Genomic DNA, 22,375 nt, shown 5'->3' on the forward strand with positions numbered 1-22,375 from the left:
TTTCTAAGGTCCATCACTGTTAATGAGGGCAGATGGACTCATGCTGCACCGCTTCTGAGTGGGCATCACCCAGGCAGAAACACGAGGTCCGGAAGGCATCTGAAAGAAAAGTAATACTCACTGGAACACTGCAGGGGAGCGGCAATCAAGGCCCCATCCCCTGGATGAGCGTACCTCAACGGCGAGCTGTAGATGGCTTCTTGTAGCTGGAAAAAAAAGATTCTGAGGCCTCACATCGCGGGGGAGCCCACCTCAATTTCACGAGTTTAAACGCCATTGGCGGGCTTTCATAAGATTTCATAAGGCTTCAGTAGTTTCGAGGAAAGAGGTGATAACCCCAAGCGTCAGCTATGATGCAGTGTCGAGAGACCGACTCGAAAGGGAACCAAAGTGTTAAGCAGGGGGAAATTATTTCCATTAGTCACAGTATTTGGTCATCGTTTTTTGGGGACATTTTCATACACTGCATCCTTCTTCAATTTCTGAAAGGAAACACAAACTCAATCAGGAACATGCTGATGTGGCAGAAAATTAATAGAAGATCTTTTTCTCTGAACCTGACTTTATTATTCTATTAACAACGAGACCTTATTAATCTACAAACTACTGTAAAATTTGTTCTGTTTTGAAAAAATACTGCTACAGATCAGACTCTAACATGGAGCAGCTACAGGAAATGACCTCATTCGTGACTTTTTAAACAGTTAAAACTTCAAACAGACTGTTTAAGTTCTGAAGGTTTGTCACGGCAGCCTCTGTGCTGAGAATGATTGTCTTTCACACAGAAGCAACAGCAGAGATGAAGTTGCAACACTTCTACAAAGAAACCAATGGCTGCTAAAGCTGCATTTGAGCTCAGAACAATGATGAACCGCAGAGCAGGCTTCAGCACAGCTAACATGAGTTTACTGTGTCCTACTTTCTTTCCAGTAAAAAAAATGAATAGTTTAAAATGCACGAAAACCCCTCAAAAAGTAGCCTATGCATAACAAAATCTAATGTATTTGCATGTATTAGGGTTAGGGTAAGGGTATGCAGATATCTGCAAATATCTGTGAATAAAAAGAATGTCTACTCAGCTGCTCAAAAATGTCAGGTCAAACATCAACAGGCCTGGTTGTTTCAGTGCCCAAATTCTAAGCATATACTTACAAGTTGAGAAAACTATTTTCGGTGGTATTTTTTTTAAAAGCGCGAACAGAGGAGCACGATCAAGCTGCCCTCATCGCACCATGGCAAACGCGAACGTCTGCTGTTTTCAGTTGGTAAAATTTCACTTGGCTTGTGTATGAAAAATAGATATCAAAGTAAAAATAGATATCAATTCAGAATATTAGTGACAGAAAGTCACCGTTCTCTTTTTTTGTATGAAAAAAAAGCGTGAATGGTGCTTCAGGTAACATTCAGCCTAAAACATTATTGAATGAACACTTTTATGTTTAATAATTTATTAATGATAAAATATTAATGTTACTGAGAAATGCAATACATTAATACATCTTAAAATATTTTTAATGTGTTTGAATGTGATGTTTTTTTAATGTGACTGGCAAACAGCACACTAACTTAGTGTAACTGCTATAAAAACACATGCTTAAACTACCTTTTTTTTTTGCTGGTCTATACTAAAGGTACTAATGATGACGGTTAAGTTTTTTAATCCACCCACGTCTGTTCACTGACCGTCTGATGAGGCAAACTTCAATCACACTAACTGACTGCAACAACTTCTTTTAACTTCTTACCTTTTGTCGTGTTTTTGGTTTACGCTTCGCTGAATCAGTTCTGTCTTCCTTCGGTCTCTGGACTGCATTTATGATAACCACAGATGTGTTAAAGCAACACATTTTATAAAGATAAAGATAATTACTTCTACAGATTAATTTCTTGCTCTCCTGACCTGTTTTTCTTTGTTTCCTGCAGATGCAGAAGATCCCAATGACAGCAGCTAGAATCAAGAGAAAACCAGAGGCAGCAGCAGAGATCAGCACTATGGGCAATAAAGGTAGGCCATCTGTAATGGATGAAATAAGACTTTAGTGTGAGTGACACAAACACTATCAAACATTAACACTGAGAGTAAATCAGTACTAACATCACACTGATTCTTGAGATAAGGGACAAAACATGTTGTTTTTATTATTTAATGATACATTATTTCTAAACTGATATATTTGCAGACAATGGTCTCAGCTAATGAACCATGTAAGGGAACAGGTTTTTCTGAATTTTTTTTTTTTTTGTTTCTTCTAAAAATGTACATTTATTCACTTCTGTACTTAATTTGTGTCAACTCTGTCAGATGCATTAAAAAGCATTTTCAAATTTTAATTTGATCCATCCAACAACAGTGTAACGTCTTCAATTACATAATAATGGTGTATGGTAAAGGAGCTAAGTGAAAAAAAAATGAATTCTCTAAATGTTTTTCTTGGGTTAGGGTGATTATGACCAATCCAGTTCCTAAATTCCCTAATTCTAATAAACTAGATGGCGGAGTTGACATGTTAAAGCTGTGACCGCAGAGACTTCAACATTGTTTGTATAAAATCTGAAAAAAATATATAAAATTATGAATTATAAAAAATCCTGATGGAGTTAATGCAAATTTTTTTTTTTTTTTTATGGAAAATATAATTAAAGACATACTTTTTGAATAGATTGATATATTACAGATCTCTACCATTTCAAATCAAATTTAAATTGCATTTTTAAACACTTTGTTTGGCAATTTTGCATTGTGACCTCATGCTGACGACAGGCTAAATTACATGTATTTCCAAGTACATTGCATGTATTTAAATTTAAATTATTTAAAAATAAAAGCAATGAATGTCCTGAGTATTCACATTTCCTTTAGATGTAACTTTTTAAGTATATTTATTTTGATGAATGTATTTTTAACATAAAGAGGGCTTTTGTGTGTAGGACATGTTTTGTCCCTTATCTCAAGAATCAGTGATCATCATACCTGCACATGTGTGACAGAGGTGAGTGATGTTCAGGTGTCTCGTCTGGTTAGCGAATGAATTGTTGATCACACAGCTGTAGGTGTTTTTATCCTGATATTCCACCTCCAGAGGTAGAGAGAGACTGATGCTGAGATCAGACACACTGATGCTGGACAATAAACTGTTTCCTTTGTACCAGGAGAGAGTCACATGACTCACATTCACAGCTGAACACACCAATGAACAATTTGATGATGATGATGAAGAACATTGTGAAGAGTTACTGCTGATGACAGGAACAGGCAGACGAGCTGGAAAACATGAATGTGGGTCAATCAACACATCAATCAATTTTTATTTTTGGGTGAAGTAACCACCTCAGTCAAAAGCATGTGTTGTGCATTGATTACCACAAAAAATAATTATGACTCGCCGCTTGTTTTCTTTAAAGATGCCTACAATAGAAGTCAATGGGGTCAATCTGTAAACTCTTAAATACTGTTTAGGGGTATTGTGTTAAGTTAAATTCTTATTTTACAGGATGCTGATTTAGCCCATAATTTTATTTTCTGCCATAAAATACAGGGATTCTGGTGTGAGGTTTTTAAAGTGCTTTCAGATGTCCTCAATGTAAACTTTGAACCAGACCCAGAGCTCATTATATTAGGATATGCTTACTATATATATTCGTTGAACAAAAATTTCTTACATATAGTTTGATAGCAGCCAAAAAACTGACCCTCCTGTGGCTTGAGGAACTAATGTCTACTCTACACCTGGAACAAACTAGATACCTTTTGAAAGGCAACATTGGACAATTCCACAAGATTCGGGACCCTTTCATCTGCTACCTCAGTAGGAATGTTATTCCTTAATGCAGTGTATTGTACGCTAACTGGAGTATTAATGTCGCTGGATTGTGTATTAACAGGCGGGAAACAGGGTGTTGGTTATACTTAATAGATTTTATATTTATTTATTTATTTTTTTAGTTTATTTATTGTGTGCATATAAGAAAATTAATCCTGGAATCTGTAATTATTTCAAGACTATTCAATGTTTGAATAAAAAAAAACCCAAAAAAACAAAGAAATCGTATTTTATAACATGGTCGCTCGACAACACAACACAACACTAAACGCCTGGTAAAATTTTGATTTAAACCGATTTACAGCTCAAATAATACACTAGTTTTGACAGAATAATTAATGTATTTTTGAATTATAAGCTTCACATTTCTACTTTTATATCTTCAAAAAAATGACGTTGTTGACTTCCATTCTAAGCGCATCGCTGTAACCTTCAAAATTATTTTTGTGGTAATCAACCTTATGCCACAAATGCTGTGGATTAAACTTAATTTGTACTGAACCAACGATTCCTTTAATATTACAAGAATATGTGATTTTTTGGACAAATGTTCTCTACTCACCATAGACAGAAACACTGAATGTTTTTGATGTCAGATCCACTCCTCTTATCTCTAGTTTATAAACTCCAGCATGTTCAGTTGTGATGTTTGTGATGGTCAGAGATCCAGTTTGATTGTCCAGCTTCAGTCTGTCTCTGAATCTCCCATCAGGACCATTATATGTAATGAACAATCCATAATTTCTACTGATTTCAGCTATAATCTGCTTTTCAGCTCCATATTTCCACAGTAAATTGTCTCCTTTCTGTACTTCAGTAGTATCAATGTGTAAAGTGACAGAATCTCCCTCCATCACTGACACTGACTGTTTTTCAGTTGTTTCAGCAGCAAACACACCTGAAGAACAGATTTTACACTGATTAATGCTGTGTGTTTAGAAAGTTCGAAATCAGCTTGTAACCTTTAACAGCAGCAAAGACACCAAACAAAAGGTGACATACTGTATATGAAAAAACTGATGTGTGTGAATCAATAATCTTTAATGTTTTTTCTGTTTGTAGAAAAGTTAAACACAAGTTAAATTCAGCCAAGTAAAACTAGTAATTGTCTAATTACTTCAGACAGTAGCGGCATCTTTTTTTCTCCAAAACGGAAATAAATGAAGATATAAAAATGCATTTATAACTTACCAACCAGACAACACAAACAGAACAAAACAAGCGTGTGAAACATTTTCTTCTCTTGTTCAGCGAAAACTCTGATCTAATAAGACTATCTGCTGATAACACTGAAGCTGGTGTGTGAATCCTCCCACGACAGAGTTTGACCACCCTTAGTTCACACGCACACTCTTACACGTGTTATGGATTCGATATATTGTTCTGGCTCTTTAAGACTTTAAGTAAATGGTGGAAAACAATCTGGAAAAAAAATATAACATTTATAGTTTCTGAAAGGGAGTTTCTGACTGTGTCAAATAGGGTGAATTCAGGTTGATTTGGACACTTTTTCCCCAATCAATCTTAATTCACCCTATGAAGAAGTAGAAGAGTGGAAAATTGGATTAGTCAATCTAAATGTAATGATAACATAAATGCAAATGTTGCTGTCTCACATTATTGCTAGTCTTACTGAAGTGTGACTCGACTCGCGAGCAGCTCCATTTTGGGGTCAAACTGCTGCGGTCGTTTTGCTGCAGAAACCTGATGCGAACAGTTGGGTAGACGATTAGCTTGTGCATGAAAACGGCCATTTGTTTGATGTATGTTTAGTTTGTAGGTGAAGGGCTTCTTCCTGCCCTGCTGTCAGGAACTTGACTTATCTGACTTATCTCCTCAGTGTTACTTTATCAATTATGATTCTAAATATATAGTCTTGTAATTTGGTAGAGATGTCTAATATAATGGTTTGTTAAAGGGATCGTTCACCCAAAAATGGAAATTCTGATTGTTGAACACAAAGGAAGATATTTAGAAGAATGTTTGTAACCAAACAGATCTCGCCCCTTCATTTACTACCATAGTAGAAAAAAATAAATACTATGGTAGTCAATAGGGGTGAGAACTATTTGGTTACCATCATTCTTCTAAATATCTTCCTTTGTGTTCAGAAGAATAAAGAGATTCATACAGGTTTGGAACTAGATGAGTAAATGATGACAGAATTTTCATTTTTGGGTGAACTATCCCTTTAAGAGCTGTAAAAAAAGATGTGATGAATAATGCAAGATTTGCTCACTGATTCATTGTTACCCTTTCTGCAGGTTACACGGTTACACCAGTAAGTGGCGACAAATGAATGTCTTATGTGTGAATCAATACTTACTCCCAAATCAAACCATACGCCCTTGCGATCTTCTGAGAGTCTGCATTTAATTTCACTTATTTATGCCCTTCTCTCGCTAACTTCCCTTCATCTTGTTCATTTATGTTACGCGAGTGCCCACACCTTTACATGACGATGATATACTAAAAACAGAAATGATTACACGAAAATGTAATGTATTATGCTGCCAGGCCAGTAGTCGGCGATGACACTTTGTAAAAAACACCTAAAGACTGAACACATAATACACATGCACGTCACCGTCTTGCAAATTTGCATTTTTCAGTTTACACAGTGACAGTATCAATTTGAAAACATGCACTTTAAAACCTGTTTTCTAAAGTTTGCTTTTTTAGGCCTCTGAAATGCCATTGTTATGTAAAGAATGGCCTTCTCTCATCCACTTGATGAAATTCAAACACTTCAAAATGGCGGCAGGGATTCCCCCGAGGGAAACTGCTTAGGAAAGTTCAAAAGTTTCTAAAAGTGGAGTTAAGCGCAGCCCATGTCCACACTTTCATGATGTAATGCTGTTTTGACTGTCAGGTAGAGGTCTGCTGCAGAGCTCTCTTCAGTTTGACCTCTGCAAGAGTGTGCATCAAGGAAGCATATTGGTCACAAAGGGGGCGCTCACAAGCACCCTTTTGTAACCTAAAATGACCAAAAGGACACACTACACTCCTGTGGACTCGCGCTCATCCACAAAAACTTAAGTGCACATAAAGTGCCATTTGGGACAGGGCCTTTGTCCCTTGTGGCCTTCCTAAAAACTTTGGGTTCTCGACAGAGCCCATCTCTATCCCTATATAATGATGATTAAAATTTAAATTATAGCTTTTGTTTTTTACATTTCAAATGCTCACCCATCTGATATAACATGTGAATAAAGTTAATATTCTAAAAATCCTAGATTGCGTTGAAGTGGGTTATTCAGAATGATTTACTTTAATGTCTGGTGCTGAGGAAATGCAAGATCTATTAGCATACATATTGTGATTACAGTCCATTGAATTCAGTTCACATTCAAACTGGCAAACAAAAAATGGGTCAGAAAAGGTTAAAAATGAAAGCTCTGTACGTTTTGACCCTATTTAAAAAGGAATAACCTCCCTCAGAGGTTGGTAGGAGCTTTCATCACTGGGTATATCAAACCGCATGAGTTCATAGGAAATAAGTCCTATATTAACCGCACAGTTCAGTTACAACATGAAATAATATTGAAACCTCTAACAATTTACATAGACTAAATTGTATAGCTTTTGTATTTTATTGTGAGAAAGTAGTCAAATCCGGACTAATTAATGTGTTTTGTGCCCTTGCCACTGACAGGTAGTACTATGGTCCGTAAAGCACAAAAATCATTTGACTATATTTCTAGTCAATGTATTGGACATGGTAGGGTGACTATATTTTGATTACCAAAAACCAGGACACTCGGCCCAGCAATGAGATACTCAAATGACACTCAAAGATGCCTTATAATTTCAATACATTTAAAGTATGCCTCTATATGTATAGAAAATTGTTATATTACAAAATACTGTACTATCTATAACCAAAGACACAAATTCAGACAGGCTTCTCAGAGGTTACTTAACATGTTTTATTATGACAAGTTTCAAAAATAACAAATTAAATAATGATAGAAATAATGTCTCTTCTGTAAAGATATAGATATTTTTTGTTAGTTAGTTTTTGTAGGTTTGTGAGAGCTATTTTTGTTCAATTTGGATTGCTAATATAGCAGAGGTATGTTTTTAGTTATTTATTAGTTATTTATTTTTCTAATACTTTTCTTCTTCATCCTTGTTTTCCTCTTCATCCTGTTTTTCTTCCTCATCCTCCTTGTTTGCCCATCTATATTTTGCTGTAGAGCTGATCTTTCCCAGCAGTTTTTTGTTGCTTAAAGGTGCTCTAAGTGATGTCACGCGTTTTTAGGCCAAAACATTTTTTTGTCACATACAGCAAACATCTCCTCACTATCCGCTAGCTGCCTGTCCCCTGAACACACTGTAAAAAAACGCGGTCTCTGTAGTCGCCACAAGCTCCGAAAACAGCAATAAAAACAAACTGATGCAGTCTGGACCACGAATAATAATAAACATGCTCCAGCCAATAACCGACAAGAATGATTTTAAATGCGCGTTCATGACTGTTTCAGGAAGCACGGATGGGAGGGGAGGAGGAGGCGGAGGGAGGGTCTAGCTAGCCTCTGTTTTGTTTGACAACACTTCGAACGTCAACAGGAAGTTACTCCACCCAGGATCGCTTAGAGCACCTTTAACAAATCAGCATGAAAGTTGCAATCGCGCATGTCTGCGAAACTCATTTATATTAATGTATGCTCCGCCTTCGGAAACCGAAAATCTCAGAAACTGAAAATCTCATAACACCGGTCAATTTAATGGCCCAATGAAAAACAATGAAAAACAGGACATATTCATCACTTTATAAAAAAAAAAACCCAGGATGGCCAGGACAGGACGTGAAAACAGGACATGTCCTGGGAAAACAGGACGTTTGGTCACCCTAGGACATGGCCACAAAGTACAGAATTTTCTACACCAAGAGAGTTGCATGAAGAGGATGGGTTTTTCCATAGGAAGGTACCATTTAGTTGGATCGTATATGACAGTGATTAAGGGTTAGGGAACCTCACCACCAACTGCTAAGGGTCAGCTGAGATCATTCTTAACATTATTTACAACATGGATCATCCGAATGCATTTACCAATTAGTAAAATGATATGGTCCAAGGCACTCGAATCTTATAGAAAACGTTTTTAAAAAGAAATTATTTCATCATGGCTAAATATTAAAACAGGTAACAAGTACACAGTCTGCACACCCTTTTAACGGTTTGCAAGCATAAGTTTGTTTCATTGAAGTTGTGCAGTGTCAAAATCACGTGTGAGAAACGTGACTGCTGCTGCAGAAGAACTTTCCCTTTCAACCTAGGCTCCGCCCACGAAATGAGTCATGTTTGTTTACAACTGTACATTTGACATGGTGTCAATATTGAAACAGAAAGGGCTTTCGTTCCCACAGAATCGGCATTCGTTTTTCAGAGAAACTGTGATGAATCTCTTTATTTTCCTCCTAGTGTGGGTTTTCCAGCTTGGTAAGTCATTTTTTTGTTTCTGGTGAAAGATAATGTTGAATGTGACTCGATTTCATAAAGCACAAACTTAAAGTCCAAATCGTCAAATGAGACGAGCTGGATTTAAAAAAAAAGAGTTATTAATAGTGTTTTAAACCGCGAATAAGATAAATATATTAGCTCGTTCTCTGGCAGCTGTCTGTGTGCGCCAGTGTTGCCATGTCCGTGGTTTACCCGTGGAATTGGGCTACTTTAACACTGATGCCGCGGGTTGAAGCAACCCCAAATAACATGATAGACCCTGGAATGCGAATTGTACCTGGGGACCCCCCTGAAATGCGTTTGGGTTAGTTTTGGACTAGTTTTGAGTAGCAATTGGGCGGGTTTTGTTGTGAAAATCTGGCAACCCTGGGAGCACCCCAAAATAAACAAAGTCAGCGAGCTTCGGGCGTGCCTAAGGTCAAATATACACAAAATATGTCAACCTTCCAGGCTCTGTTCACGTAAACAGGCAAGAAGCTGAACACTTTTTTAAGAGTTAAGATACTTTACTCTATTCATATTTTTACTGACACAATAAGGCGTTTTGGTAAATGTCCTCAAACTGTTTATACCCTATCTCTGTTGAAATATATCTCTATTCAAATTCGTATTTTGTGCAACGACTGTTGGTTTTCGAAACACTGACAAAATAGAGGTGCAGAACTACAAGATTTATAGAGAAAAAGAAAGTCATATTTTGTTTTGCTATTATAGGCTAATATATTTAATATATTTTTATTTTCTATGTAGTTTATTTTATACATTTATGGCCAAAACTTTTTATTTTTCCATATCTTGGTTTTTACCATGGTTTAAAAAATGCTTTTTGTTCCTGCACTTACAGTTCCCTCTTGATGTCAGTGACCCTTTGATGATGTTTATACTGTAGGCCTATTGTTCATGCTGTGTTCATTGTTGAAACTGCAACCTTGTGATAATGCATAAAGGGATTCAAACACTTTTACTGTTCTTGTACGTGTCCTACTTTTTTGAAGTGATTTCAAACTTTTTTGACTTTTCAGGTGTGTCCGGTGTTGACAAAGACAGAGTGTCAGTGTCAGTGATGGAGGGAGATTCAGTCACTCTGAACACAAATGTTAAAACAAACCAACAAGAAAAGATTAAATGGTTTTTCAATCACACTCGCATCGCTCAAATCAGTGATTATCTCAGTAAGACCTGTACAGATGTTCAGTGTAATGAAGGCACTGAGAGATTCAGAGACACACTGAAGCTGGATCATCAAACTGGATCTCTGACCATCACAATAATCATATCCACACACTGGACTGTATAAACTACAGATCATCAGCAGCAACAGCATCAGTGAAAAGATCTTTATTATCACTGTCTATGGTGAGTCATTAATGAATGTTTAAAGACTAAGGTTATACATGCTTAGTCACAGTGTGTTTATTTTTTACAGCAGTGACTTGCATTATAATATTTGGTTTCAGTTTCTCGTTTTATTGTGTATAGTTGCCCTCAGTATTATTTTGAAATAAAAATTTAAAGTGGAACTTGGGGTAAGGTGCTTCTCAGTTGGCATGTTGTTGCTGATGTTTTTGTTATAGTTATCTATCTTTTTCATATTTCCATATTTCCATAGTATAATTTCAAATATCTCCATTTAAACCCATAACATCTCCATTTTAACCTGTAATCCAATAATTTTTCAGATCCACGCTTTTTTTGTTTTTGTTTTTGTTTTGTTTTTGTTCCATGTTGTTGCTATTTTTTAATGGCATGAAAAGCAGCAGATGTTTATTTGTGTTTCAGGTGTTCCTGCTGCTGAGCGTGATGCAATGAAGAGAAAGTCAGTGAAGGAGGGAGAATCTGTCACTTTTGATCCTGGTGTAATAAACAAACCAAGTGATTTGATGAGATGGTATTTTAATGACACTCTCGTCGCTGAAATCTCTGGAGATCAGAGTAAGATCTGTACAGATGTTCAGTGTGAAGAGAGATTCAGAGACAGACTGAAGCTGGATCATCAGACTGGATCTCTGACCATCACAAACACCAGAAACACAGACTCTGGAGAATATCATCTTGAGATCATCACCAGCAGCAACAGCATCCGCCGTCAGCACAGCATCAGCATTATCAGTGAAAAGAGCCAAAGTGAGTATCTGTCATTCAGTTAATTTTCACTTGAGCAGTATTAGAATATAATTCAGTGGTCTTATGTTTTAACTAGGGTTGTCGATTTAACGCATTAATTAGATTATTTAGGTACGGTAAAAAATAACGCGTTAAAATTTGTAGCGCATTTAATGCACTTGCCCCACCCCAGACCTATGTAGTTCATCTGACATTACATACAGTTGAGATGTCAAGGACAACAACTCATTGCATGGCGGAGCCAAGAATGCAGTCAGAAAGTCCCTAAAATTAAAGATGTGGGGGCAAAAATGCCCCTGTTTGAGTTTTTGTTTCATATTTAGATCATATTTTGAGCAATATCCCATGAGTAACGAGTGCAATATTACACGTGTTTTTGTCCCACAGCCTATATAATGAGTGCAAATGCAATAAATTGATTTTATACAAAAATTCAGTAAATAAGAAGTTAATATTGTGTTATTTATTTAGACACAATATTGTCTATTTTGTTTAATTTTGCTAATGAAAATTTAAAGCCAAAGCAGAACTGTTCGTCTCCGCACAGTGCACAGCTGTGTTTCATTTCTGAATCCGCTTTTTGAAAGAACCGAGTGAAAGACTTGTTGGACTTGAAGCGGCACTTCACAGACCGAATGGTGTATGATATCAAAGTACAGCGAGAGCAATTCAAAAGCATACGGAGCTGTCTGCTCTTGCAGAACTACTTTACTACTTTGATGTCATACATGTCATTTGTTAAAATTAAATGTTAAATGTATAGTTCACCCAAAAATTAAAATTCAGTCATAATTTACTCAACCTCGTGGTCCAAAAGTTCATGTGTAAAAAATATCTTTGTTGAATTGAATAGAATATTTCTTTCTGAAGCTACTTTTTGTAATATGTATTTGTTGCTTTACACAATAATGACTTAAAATTATCTTTTGGGGGTAATTACTTTAACAGCCCTAGTTTTAACGCCTTCCTGGTCTCTTTCACTGTGACATGTCAAGTGTCACAATGCAAAATACCATCACCGTAAATATGTTTGTAGGTGATAAACACTAGATGGTGCCATTTCTGTTCATTCAAAATCATATAACTGATGAAGGTGGGAAGGAATATCAGTCAAAGTTATCTAAAAAGTCAATTGTCTAGCAAAAAAATCTAAATTATAAAGTCAGTTGTTGATCTCTATTAATATTCTGTCTAATAATAATGACTGTCTTTTTCATTACAGATTGGATTGTGTATTTATGTATAGGAGGAGCATGTGTTGGTGTTCTGCTGGTGATTGCAGGTGTAACTGGTGAGAATTTCTGGTTGTGTGTTTTCTGTGTGTTTGTGTGATGTTTTTTAACGGGGTCATGCCATTTTTAACTTTTATTACGGGGCTGTTGAATGCTCGAATCTGATTGGTTGATCAACTTTCTAAATTGCAATTATTTTCAGGGAAACGCAGAGCTAAAGTAGTTCTTGGCAAGTCTTGACCGCATTACAGTTCCATATCACTTCGCCAAATGATTTCAGTTATTTCAAAAGGTCCTTACAGCCTATAACAGCAAAAGTAATTAAACCCACAATGACACCAACCAAGCAAATAAATATAGTAAACTATAGGATGAAAACTACAGATTAGTGTCATGTGTTCATGTCATTTGCCAAAATATTGTGTCCTAAAAGCGCATCCTCTCTCACACTCTCTCTCTCAGCAATAGATCACGCACAAAACTTTCCACTCCCATCGGCGCCTTTGTGGAATTCTCAAGCTAATTTGCCCCGTTTAGTAAATCTGCCCCAAAGCATAATGACATCATTTACTCATGGTTTGTGCTACAGCTGCTGTCAGATCCAATACAGTTGCTGCTTCATCCTTCAACAAAAGTTTCATTGCAAACTCTGCATTACACTGGGCCCCTTTTACAAAGTAAAATGCTCTGAACAAACATAATTGTTAGGTTTTTGCTCCTAATTCGTGCCTCATCCCAGACCTCTTATTTGGCAATTGAATGAGCAATCACTCAGCGCTGAGGGAGAATATAGTCTCATTTTATTGATAAGAAAAGAGAGAATATATAGAAAGAGTACAAGGGGTGTAGTATAGTTTCAGACAATGAGAAAGAGAATACATCATATAGATCATGTTATAGGAATGTGATACATATAGAAAAACAAGTCTAAATATGGTCATCTACTGGTCAGGTACCCATGAGGTCCCTTAGCATCCCAAGGACCTTCTCCTATTCTTGGTAATACAGAAAAGCAGAGACCATTCCCTGTCTTACATTCACTCATAGTAGAGCCTTATATGGAATGGTTCTGGTACATAGAAAACCATATGTTTAAAACATAGTATACAGCTTTGACAGAGGAAAAAAAAAGGAGCCTCAGTCCACATACTTTCAATGCTGAGACCAACATAAAATCTATCAATTGCCCCTTTTGGCAATAAAATTGCCACACCCAAGTCTCAGCATTACTTTTCTCATATCCAAATACAATCATTTTCTTTACCTTCAAAATCATAACATTCTTCAGCAAATATTTCCTTCATTTTTCTTCAAAATTATTAACATTTAACAGTTCTATTCATCAAAGCATATTGAGAGGATACAAAGTTGTTCATGGCACGATTAATCAAAGCTCTAATAAATGGAATAATACAACAGATAATAAATGCCATAATTAATAGGATCACACCTATAGGAATCAAAGCAGATACAAGCATTTGTTGCCATCCTGTGAGCCATGCTAAGAACCCACTTTGATTATCAGTAATTTCTCGTTCTTGTAATTCTTGAGCAATTCTAGTCATATTTTTTAAACCCTCTGAAATTAAATGACCATCTGCATCATTTTCAGGGATATAAGTACAACAAGAGGTACCAACAATAACACAAACTCCTCCTCCTGCCGCAGTTAACTGATCTAAGACTAGCCTGTTTTGCAGGGCAGTTAAACGGAGCCCTCGGAGTTCCTGTTGAACACCAGCCAATGTGTCTCTTGTAGTATTGATAAATGAAATTAGCTCATATCTTGTAACCTCAACTTCAATTTGAAGACTAGAGACACCTATTCCTGGAAACACTGCTTCAAAGAATCTTTCAGTACCAGTCCAGAGTCGATGTTGCTTTGGTACTGGATTATCTCTACCCAAACTACTAGTTGAACTGCGGCTAGAGAGGGAGCGTTTCTTTTTCTGTTTTTGTTTTGTCATAACGTGAGGTTTGTGTGGTCTAATAACCATGGAATATTCTTCCAAAGTTACTAGAGCACATCTTCCACTCCAATCTTCTGGAAGAGTAGTGTAGACTAATGTCCACACAGCCAAAACCAATCTTTTACAGCTCTAGTTCCCCGTGAAGAAGGAGCATATCTGTAGCAATTTTGACCTGGCACAAGTGCACAATATTTAGAACACACATCTTGAATAAAAGGATTAGCCCATCCATAAGCAATCATAGTAGATATAGGATGTGGTGTTCTTTTAGAACACTCAGTCATATTAGCTTTTGGATAATGCAAAATACAACTCATACAACAAGACATATTTTCTATCTCACAATGATGGTATGTTTGATTACATTTACTTTTAGGAATTACCCCCAGTCTCACTGTTCCAGTTTCTCTTTCCATACATAACAGTGAGTCTGGAATAGAGCCAATGGTTGTCACTTTAGCATGTACTTGCGTTGCAAGCATCATTATTCTACTTTTTCCACAACTCCATATTGCACTTCTATTTGGAGCCATCATTCCAGTAATGCTAACAAAAATAGGGCATTCTAATTCTTCTTCTGTCCTTGGTGATTTAACCTCTACATGTGGTCCAGAAGCACTATGTGGCATTTTGGTGCAAACATAACAGTCACCTGTTTTTCCTTCAGATTTGGCAGTGTAGTTGGCTAATCTCCACCACATGTTAGCTGCAAAGGCATGTGGTTCTTCTTCATAATGTACCCAAGTTTCATTACCAGTGCTAACAGCAGCTTGTATGTGAATAAACACATTTGTCAGCACAACCAGGTAAAATATCAATTCAGCAATCATGGCTAGAGAGCTTTGATGATAATTATTGCTGGTTCTAGATCTCTAGCAATCTCTTTCTTCTTCTCCTCGTTGAACGTCTTGTTTCACCTTCCTTCGGATCTTTCCTTGGCTCACTGGCTTCCTTCTCCTCATTGACCAGAACGTTCCCCTGGGATGGAGCTGCTTTCAGTCGACTGGCATGGATCCACTGCGGCTGGAAGTCAGTCAGCACTCCTGTTCTCGTCACAGCAATCACCGTGGCGGGCCCCAGATATTTCGGCTCACCCAGTTTTGTGGGCTTCAGACACTTTATCAGCACCTGTTGTTCTGGAACGAAAGGATGAGTGGGTTTTTCTGCAGGAAGAGGGAGAGAGAGAGACACATCACCATTGATGCTATTCAAAGTTTTAATTAGGGAATCCACATAATCCGTGATGATCACCTACGTGTCACCTGTGGAAAAATTGCCAGCGCGACCTCTGACCCATGGGGTCGGGAAAGGTCTACCCATAAGGATTTCAAACGGAGACATCTTTGTTGTTGCTGATGGTGACATTCTAATTTCTGTTAATACGGCAGGCAGCAGATCAACCCAATTTCTGCCTGTATCAAGACACGCTTTATTAAGACGATCTTTGATAACCCTATTCATGTTCTCAACTTGTCCACTAGATGGAGGATGAAACGGTATATGTAAACTCCAGGTAATATTAAGCTCTTTGGCTAACAATTGTGTGACTTTGGAAGTGAACGGTGTTCCATTATCACTATCGATAACCATTGGTATACCAAAACGCGGTATAATGTCCTTAGCCAGAACTTTAACTACCGTCTGTGCATTTTCTTTTCCACACGGAAAAGCTTCAGGCCATTTAGAAAATCTGTCAACAATTACAAGCAAATATTTATTATTTCCGCAAGGAGGCATATGCGTAAAATCAATTTGCAAGTGTTGGAATGGTAGCTCAGGATGTGGTAAAGCGTCATGTTTAGTTGCCTTGTGCTTGTTAGTTTGAGCACACACCAGACAAGCATCCAATATCAACAGAGTATTTCTTTGAATATTTGCTATGCAATAAGATCGATTCAACATTTGTATCACTTTCTTTTTTGACACATGTGATACACCATGATAATGTCTACATAGCATAACAATCGCAGATGCAGGTAATGCAAGTCTACCCTGTTTGTCTCTCAAGATTCCAACTTGATCTGGTTTTACTTCATTGTCTGACCAGTAAGTCAAATCAGCTTGCGTAGGGTTAGCTTGTAATATTTTAATGTCCAAATCATTAGTCAATAATGAATTCATCATAGGCACATCTGTGCCCCTTTCGCTTACATGTGGACTTAACATTACTTCTTTAGCAGCCCATTTCGCTACTTCATCTACAAATCTATTTCCTTTGGCTTCATCTGTTTCTCCTGACGTATGTCCTGCTACTTTAATAACAGCGAGTTTTGATGGTTGTTGTGCTGCATTAATGAGCTCCGCTACAATACTATGGTGAGCAATTGGCTTTCCATCGGAGGTTTTAAAATTTCTTTCTTCCCACAATTTAGCAAAATCATGTACTATGCTATACGCATATTTAGAGTCAGTATATATATTAACACACTGATCTTTTGCCAATTGACAAGCTCTCGTTAAAGCAATTAATTCTGCAACTTGCGCTGACTTGTATGGCAAAGAGTATGCCTCAATTACACGATCAGGTAATTCAACAATAGCATACCCACACAAGTATACATTATCATTTGGCTTGAAACAGGATCCATCAATATACCAATTCTTCCCCTCCTCCAGGACAGATGTAGAAACATCTGGCCTGCAGGCAGTCGAAATCTGGATTCTGTTCAGGCACTCATGGTCATCACTCTGAAATTCACCTTGCGTCAGCAACCTGTGCAAATGTACAGTAGGGCCATGAATAACAGAAGTTGGCTTCAAAATCAAATTAGCAGTAGCTAATAATATAGCCTCATAGCCAGAGCGGCGTTGAGCAGTCATATGTTGAGTAGAAATATTACTCATAATGACTCCTACCTGATGAGAAGTATGCACTATCAATTTATGTGATAACACAATTTTTTCAGCATCTTGAACCATGATCGCCATGGCAGCCACTGCACGCAAACAAGCAGGAAGTCCCCTGGCTACTGAATCAAGAGTTTTAGACAAATAAGCTATGGGACGAAAAGTACCCCCATGTTCCTGGGCCAGGATTGCGGCGGCTGTACCCCCACTTTCATGCACGTATAAGTGAAAGTCTTGAGAGTAATTTGGGAGGCCGAGTGCAGGAGGTTTCATAAGGGAGGATTTCAAATGTCTGAATGCTTGATCCATCTCAGCTGTCCATGTAATGTCCTCTGTGTCCCCCAGAGTAGCAGTTCGTAGGATTTTATCATACATGGAACAGTTGGGCACCCATATTCGGCAATAATTAACCAGTCCCAGGAAGCTTTGCATCTGCTTCCGTGTCGATGGGTGCTTGAAAGTAGCAATAGCTTTCACTCTGTCAACAGACAATTGCACTTTGCCCTGTGACAGTTCATGTCCAAGGTACTCGACCCTCCTCTGTACCCACTGTAGTTTCTCTCTTGATGCCTTGAAACCAGCCTCTGCCAAAATATTGCAGACAATTTTAGAGGCAGCAGCACACATGTCCTCAGTTGCTCCTGTGATGAGTATGTCATCTGCATATTGAAGCAGACAGGTGTTTGGAGGAAGTTTGGCATTTTTCAGCGTTGCGTGCACTACAGCAGAGAAAACAGCCGGAGAATCCCTGAACCCTTGTGGGAGTCTTGTCCACGTTAATTGTGAATTTTCCAAGGTAAAAGCAAACAATGGCTGTGTTTGGCGATCAACAGGAATGCTGAAGAAGGCACTGGAAATATCCAGAACTGTAAAAAATGAATGTTCAGAAGGAATAGAATTAATTATAGTTTGCACATCAGGTACAATAGGAGACAATGGTGTTACTAACTCATTTACTTTTCTCAAATCTTGAGTTAAACGCCAAGAACCATTTGCTTTCTTAATTGGATTAATTGGTGTATTATAAGGTGAATGAGTGTGCACCAGGATGCCTTGAGCCAGTAATTTATCAATAACAGGAAGAATACCCTCCACCTTTTCTTTTGAGAGGGGGTACTGTTTCTGATACACAGGCTTGTCTGTTATTAGCTTAGCAACATAGGGCTGGACATCAATGAATCCTGCGTCATCCTTATGGGCTGCCCACAACTTGGGGTTGACGCCCTCAATTTCCTGTTTGAGCTCAGTTGCAGAATCATCCACAAGGAGAGCATTTCCTGTATCAACAGTGAGAGAAAAGGCTGCAGGAAAAATAAGTTGTAGAGAGTCAGCATTAAAATTAAGTTGAATACCAAATTTATGTAAGAGATCGCGTCCTAGAAGAGAAAATGGGGAACTCGGTATTATTGAAAAAGCATGCATTTTAAACAATGATGGGATATCATTAGAAGTAACTGGAAATGTTGGTGTCATTTCACATCTCACAGGTACACCATTGATTCCCACAGAGTTTACATGTTTTCCTGTAATCGAGCCCTCATAGACAAGAGAGGATAACGATGACATCGACGCCCCCGTATCTATGAGAAAAACATAGGGTTTATGGTCAACATTTAATTCAATACATGGCAAAACAGTTGACACATTCGGATAACTCAAAGAAATCAATGAAAAATTATCAGAAGAGGGCTCAGTCGAACTCAGTCATTGTGGCCAGGAAATGGGATACACTGGATTTTGTCTGTCAGTCTTTGCAGAAGGGACCGCAAGTGGGGGCTTTTGCTTCAAGCCACCACCAGAGCCCTTCTTCTTCTGCTTTTCTGACCTCTGTCTCAAATCCCAAGCCTTTTTCCTACAGTCACGTTCCAGATGTCCTGGCTTGCCACAATAAAAACAGCGTCTCACATTTCCAAATTGTTGTGGACGAGGATTCACAGCAGCATTCACTTGAAGCATTGCAGGAGTTTTGCCCCTGGAGACATCAAAAGCTCCAGCAAAGGAAAGCTCACGCAAGCGTCGTCCCAATTCATCAACAGAAATGGTAGTAATATTCGGAGTTGTTATACGAATTAACTGCGCAGTGTCTTTGTTCATATTATTTAGGAACGTATTTAAGAACAATGGACAATTTTGTTCAATAGGAATCGCAGATTCCTCAACCCATGCATGTTTAAATCTGTTAAAGAATGCAACAGGGCTTTCACCAGTTCTCTGTTTGGTATTGGCTGCATGCGAGATGTCTTGTTTAGCAGAAGACACTTTTAACAAAAAAGCAGTCAATTGTTTAAAAAAAACTTTAAGTTTACCAGAGCTGGCCCAAACCCAATCACCTGTTTCGTCCTCGTCTTCCTCCGAATCAGTAATTAGAAGCACTCGTGAAGGTTTAGACAAATCAAGGGGCTTCGAATCTCCAGCTTTCTGAGATACAACACGACGAACAGGCGGTGTATCGTAGATGGGGTTTAAGTAATCAACTTCTTCAATCATTTCCTCCTCTGTGATTTCCGCAGGCAGTGTTTTAGTCAAAATAAAACGATAATCTCGTCCCGTCAATTGACTGTAGGCAGTTAACCGTTGCAGCACTGCCACAAATTGATGTGGTGACCTAGCCGGATCAGGCAGATCTTTACAAATAGCCACTGCCTCCGTAACACTCAGAGGAGTAATTTTGTAACCATCTGGAAGCTGTACAAACGGAAAAACTTCAGTTGTGGACGGCAACTGCGGATACAATCGATTGGTCAAGGGCTTTGGAATTTCAGCAGAAACAACACATTCATATGGGGGAAGAGACGCATCAGGTTTCAACTGAGACTGAGAGAGAGAGCTGTCTTGTTTTTTCAACTCTGGACCCTTATCCCAATAAGTTTTCATCTTCATCCAAACTTTATACGCATCTTTCATATAATCAATTGGCCATCCTGGGTCACCCCAAGAACCAAAGATCATATCTTTTGCAGCACGCATATCTTCATCTTTAAAAGAACCATCGCGGGGAAACGGATCTAATTGTATTTTCCCTTCTGACCATCCCGCGAGATTAGAGAGATAGGGTTCAGTAAAAAACGCTTTATTATTGCGATTCATGAAATCCCTCGGGGTTTCCCCCATCAACGGTCGACTAATCGTTTCACCCATTTAAAACAGCCAACAAAGATCTCTCCTTTGCTTAAAGAAAAGCCTTACAATTTCAGAAAATGGCCAAACAAAATACAAATTAAAGTCTGCAGCTTTATATTAACTTTTTAGTATTTTTGGCAAAAAGAAAAATTTTAAATTCAGTATTATTCATTCAACTGCCAACAAGGACCTGAGGATATAACAATGAAATGGACTAAGAGAGAGAAAATCTTCAACTCAAACTCATCTATTCCCTTCCCACGCATAAAATCCGTGAGGATAACACCAAAAAATGAAAGGGTGATCAATCCTCTTTCACTCTTCCCGCATTTATCTAAATACGAGGATATCCACTTTTAACAAATATGAAAAAAGTGCGGCACAAAAATACAAGGATCAATTTCTCAACAGACAGTAAGATGCACTTAAGCATTTTATTTCTTACCTGTCTGGAGAAATCCCGGACGAGCCCCCAAATTGTTAGGTTTTTGCTCCTAATTCGTGCCTCATCCCAGACCTCTTATTTGGCAATTGAATGAGCAATCACTCAGCGCTGAGGGAGAATATAGTCTCATTTTATTGATAAGAAAAGAGAGAATATATAGAAAGAGTACAAGGGGTGTAGTATAGTTTCAGCCAATGAGAAAGAGAATACATCATATAGATCATGTTATAGGAATGTGATACATATAGAAAAACAAGTCTAAATATGGTCATCTACTGGTCAGGTACCCATGAGGTCCCTTAGCATCCCAAGGACCTTCTCCTATTCTTGGTAATACAGAAAAGCAGAGACCATTCCCTGTCTTACATTCACTCATAGTAGAGCCTTATATGGAATGGTTCTGGTACATAGAAAACCATATGTTTAAAACATAGTATACAGCTTTGACAGAGGGAAAAAAAAGGAGCCTCAGTCCACATACTTTCAATGCTGAGACCAACATAAAATCTATCAATAATACTCTGACGTGATCTGGGACATCTTTAAAATAAACCATTCACTTGTTTCTGACACTGGGATTTTTCCGAAGTCTGTACAGAGACTCAAACAAGCTGTTTAATATGAATGTGTCAAAGTAAACATTCTCTCAATCTTCATTTGTCCTATTGTTGGCAGAAACTGAATGCTGTATCATCTGTATACTGTATCCAGTGTAAACAGTGTCACTGATTATAATGGCTTCTATTTACTTTTGACATGGCGCTCACATCCAGTCTAGTCAAATGTCAGCTGTAAAGCAACTGAATGCCACTGGGCGGGGCCTGTTGTGTGAGGATGTATAACTATTGGTTGATGTCTTTCTGGAGGCAGTCATATGCAAATATATTTGACTGTGACATCACAGATCCCACAACATCAAAATGAGGAGGTTGATTAAAGGTCCCGTTCTTCGTGATCCCATGTTTCAAACTTTAGTTAGTGTGTAATGTTGTTGTTAGAGTATAAATAAAATCTGTAAAATTTTAAAGCTCAAAGTTCAATGCCAAGCGAGATATTTTATTTAACAGAAGTCGCCTACATCGAACGGCCAGTTTGGACTACATCCCTCTACTTCCTTCTTTAATGACGTCACTAAAACAGTTTTTTGACTAACCTCTGCCCACAGGAATACACAAGAGTTGCGTTTGTAGAGTGTGTTTGTCGCCATGTCGTCGAAACGCTGTTATTTTCATCCCGCAGTCCAATCACCGGGTCTGATTCCGGCTCAAATTGATGGGGCAAAATTAAAGACATGTTTACAATAACATTGAGCGCATGCATCTCCACCTTATGGTAAGAGGCGTGACCT

General features: G+C 37.9%; 1 protein-coding gene and 1 pseudogene across 1 annotated transcript; one reads left to right on the forward strand and one right to left on the reverse strand.

The window, feature by feature from the left end:
* Nucleotides 1-370: 370 nt before the first annotated feature.
* On the reverse strand, nucleotides 371-5,486 carry LOC137028188 (SLAM family member 9-like). Its single transcript, XM_067396959.1, has 6 exons — nucleotides 5,455-5,486; nucleotides 4,384-4,748; nucleotides 2,972-3,262; nucleotides 1,901-2,014; nucleotides 1,746-1,807; nucleotides 371-482 (listed from the first exon to the last, which is right to left on the reverse strand). Exons 1-6 carry the CDS (start codon nucleotides 5,484-5,486, stop codon nucleotides 435-437), a joined length of 912 nt encoding a protein of 303 aa, XP_067253060.1. The 3' UTR covers nucleotides 371-434.
* A 3,634-nt stretch (nucleotides 5,487-9,120) lies between these two features.
* LOC137027947 (uncharacterized) lies at nucleotides 9,121-12,760 on the forward strand (annotated as a pseudogene).
* The last annotated feature ends 9,615 nt before the right edge of the window (nucleotides 12,761-22,375 follow it).

This window comes from Chanodichthys erythropterus, chromosome 10 (genome assembly GCF_024489055.1).
Source record: "Chanodichthys erythropterus isolate Z2021 chromosome 10, ASM2448905v1, whole genome shotgun sequence".
Taxonomy (NCBI): domain Eukaryota; kingdom Metazoa; phylum Chordata; class Actinopteri; order Cypriniformes; family Xenocyprididae; genus Chanodichthys; species Chanodichthys erythropterus.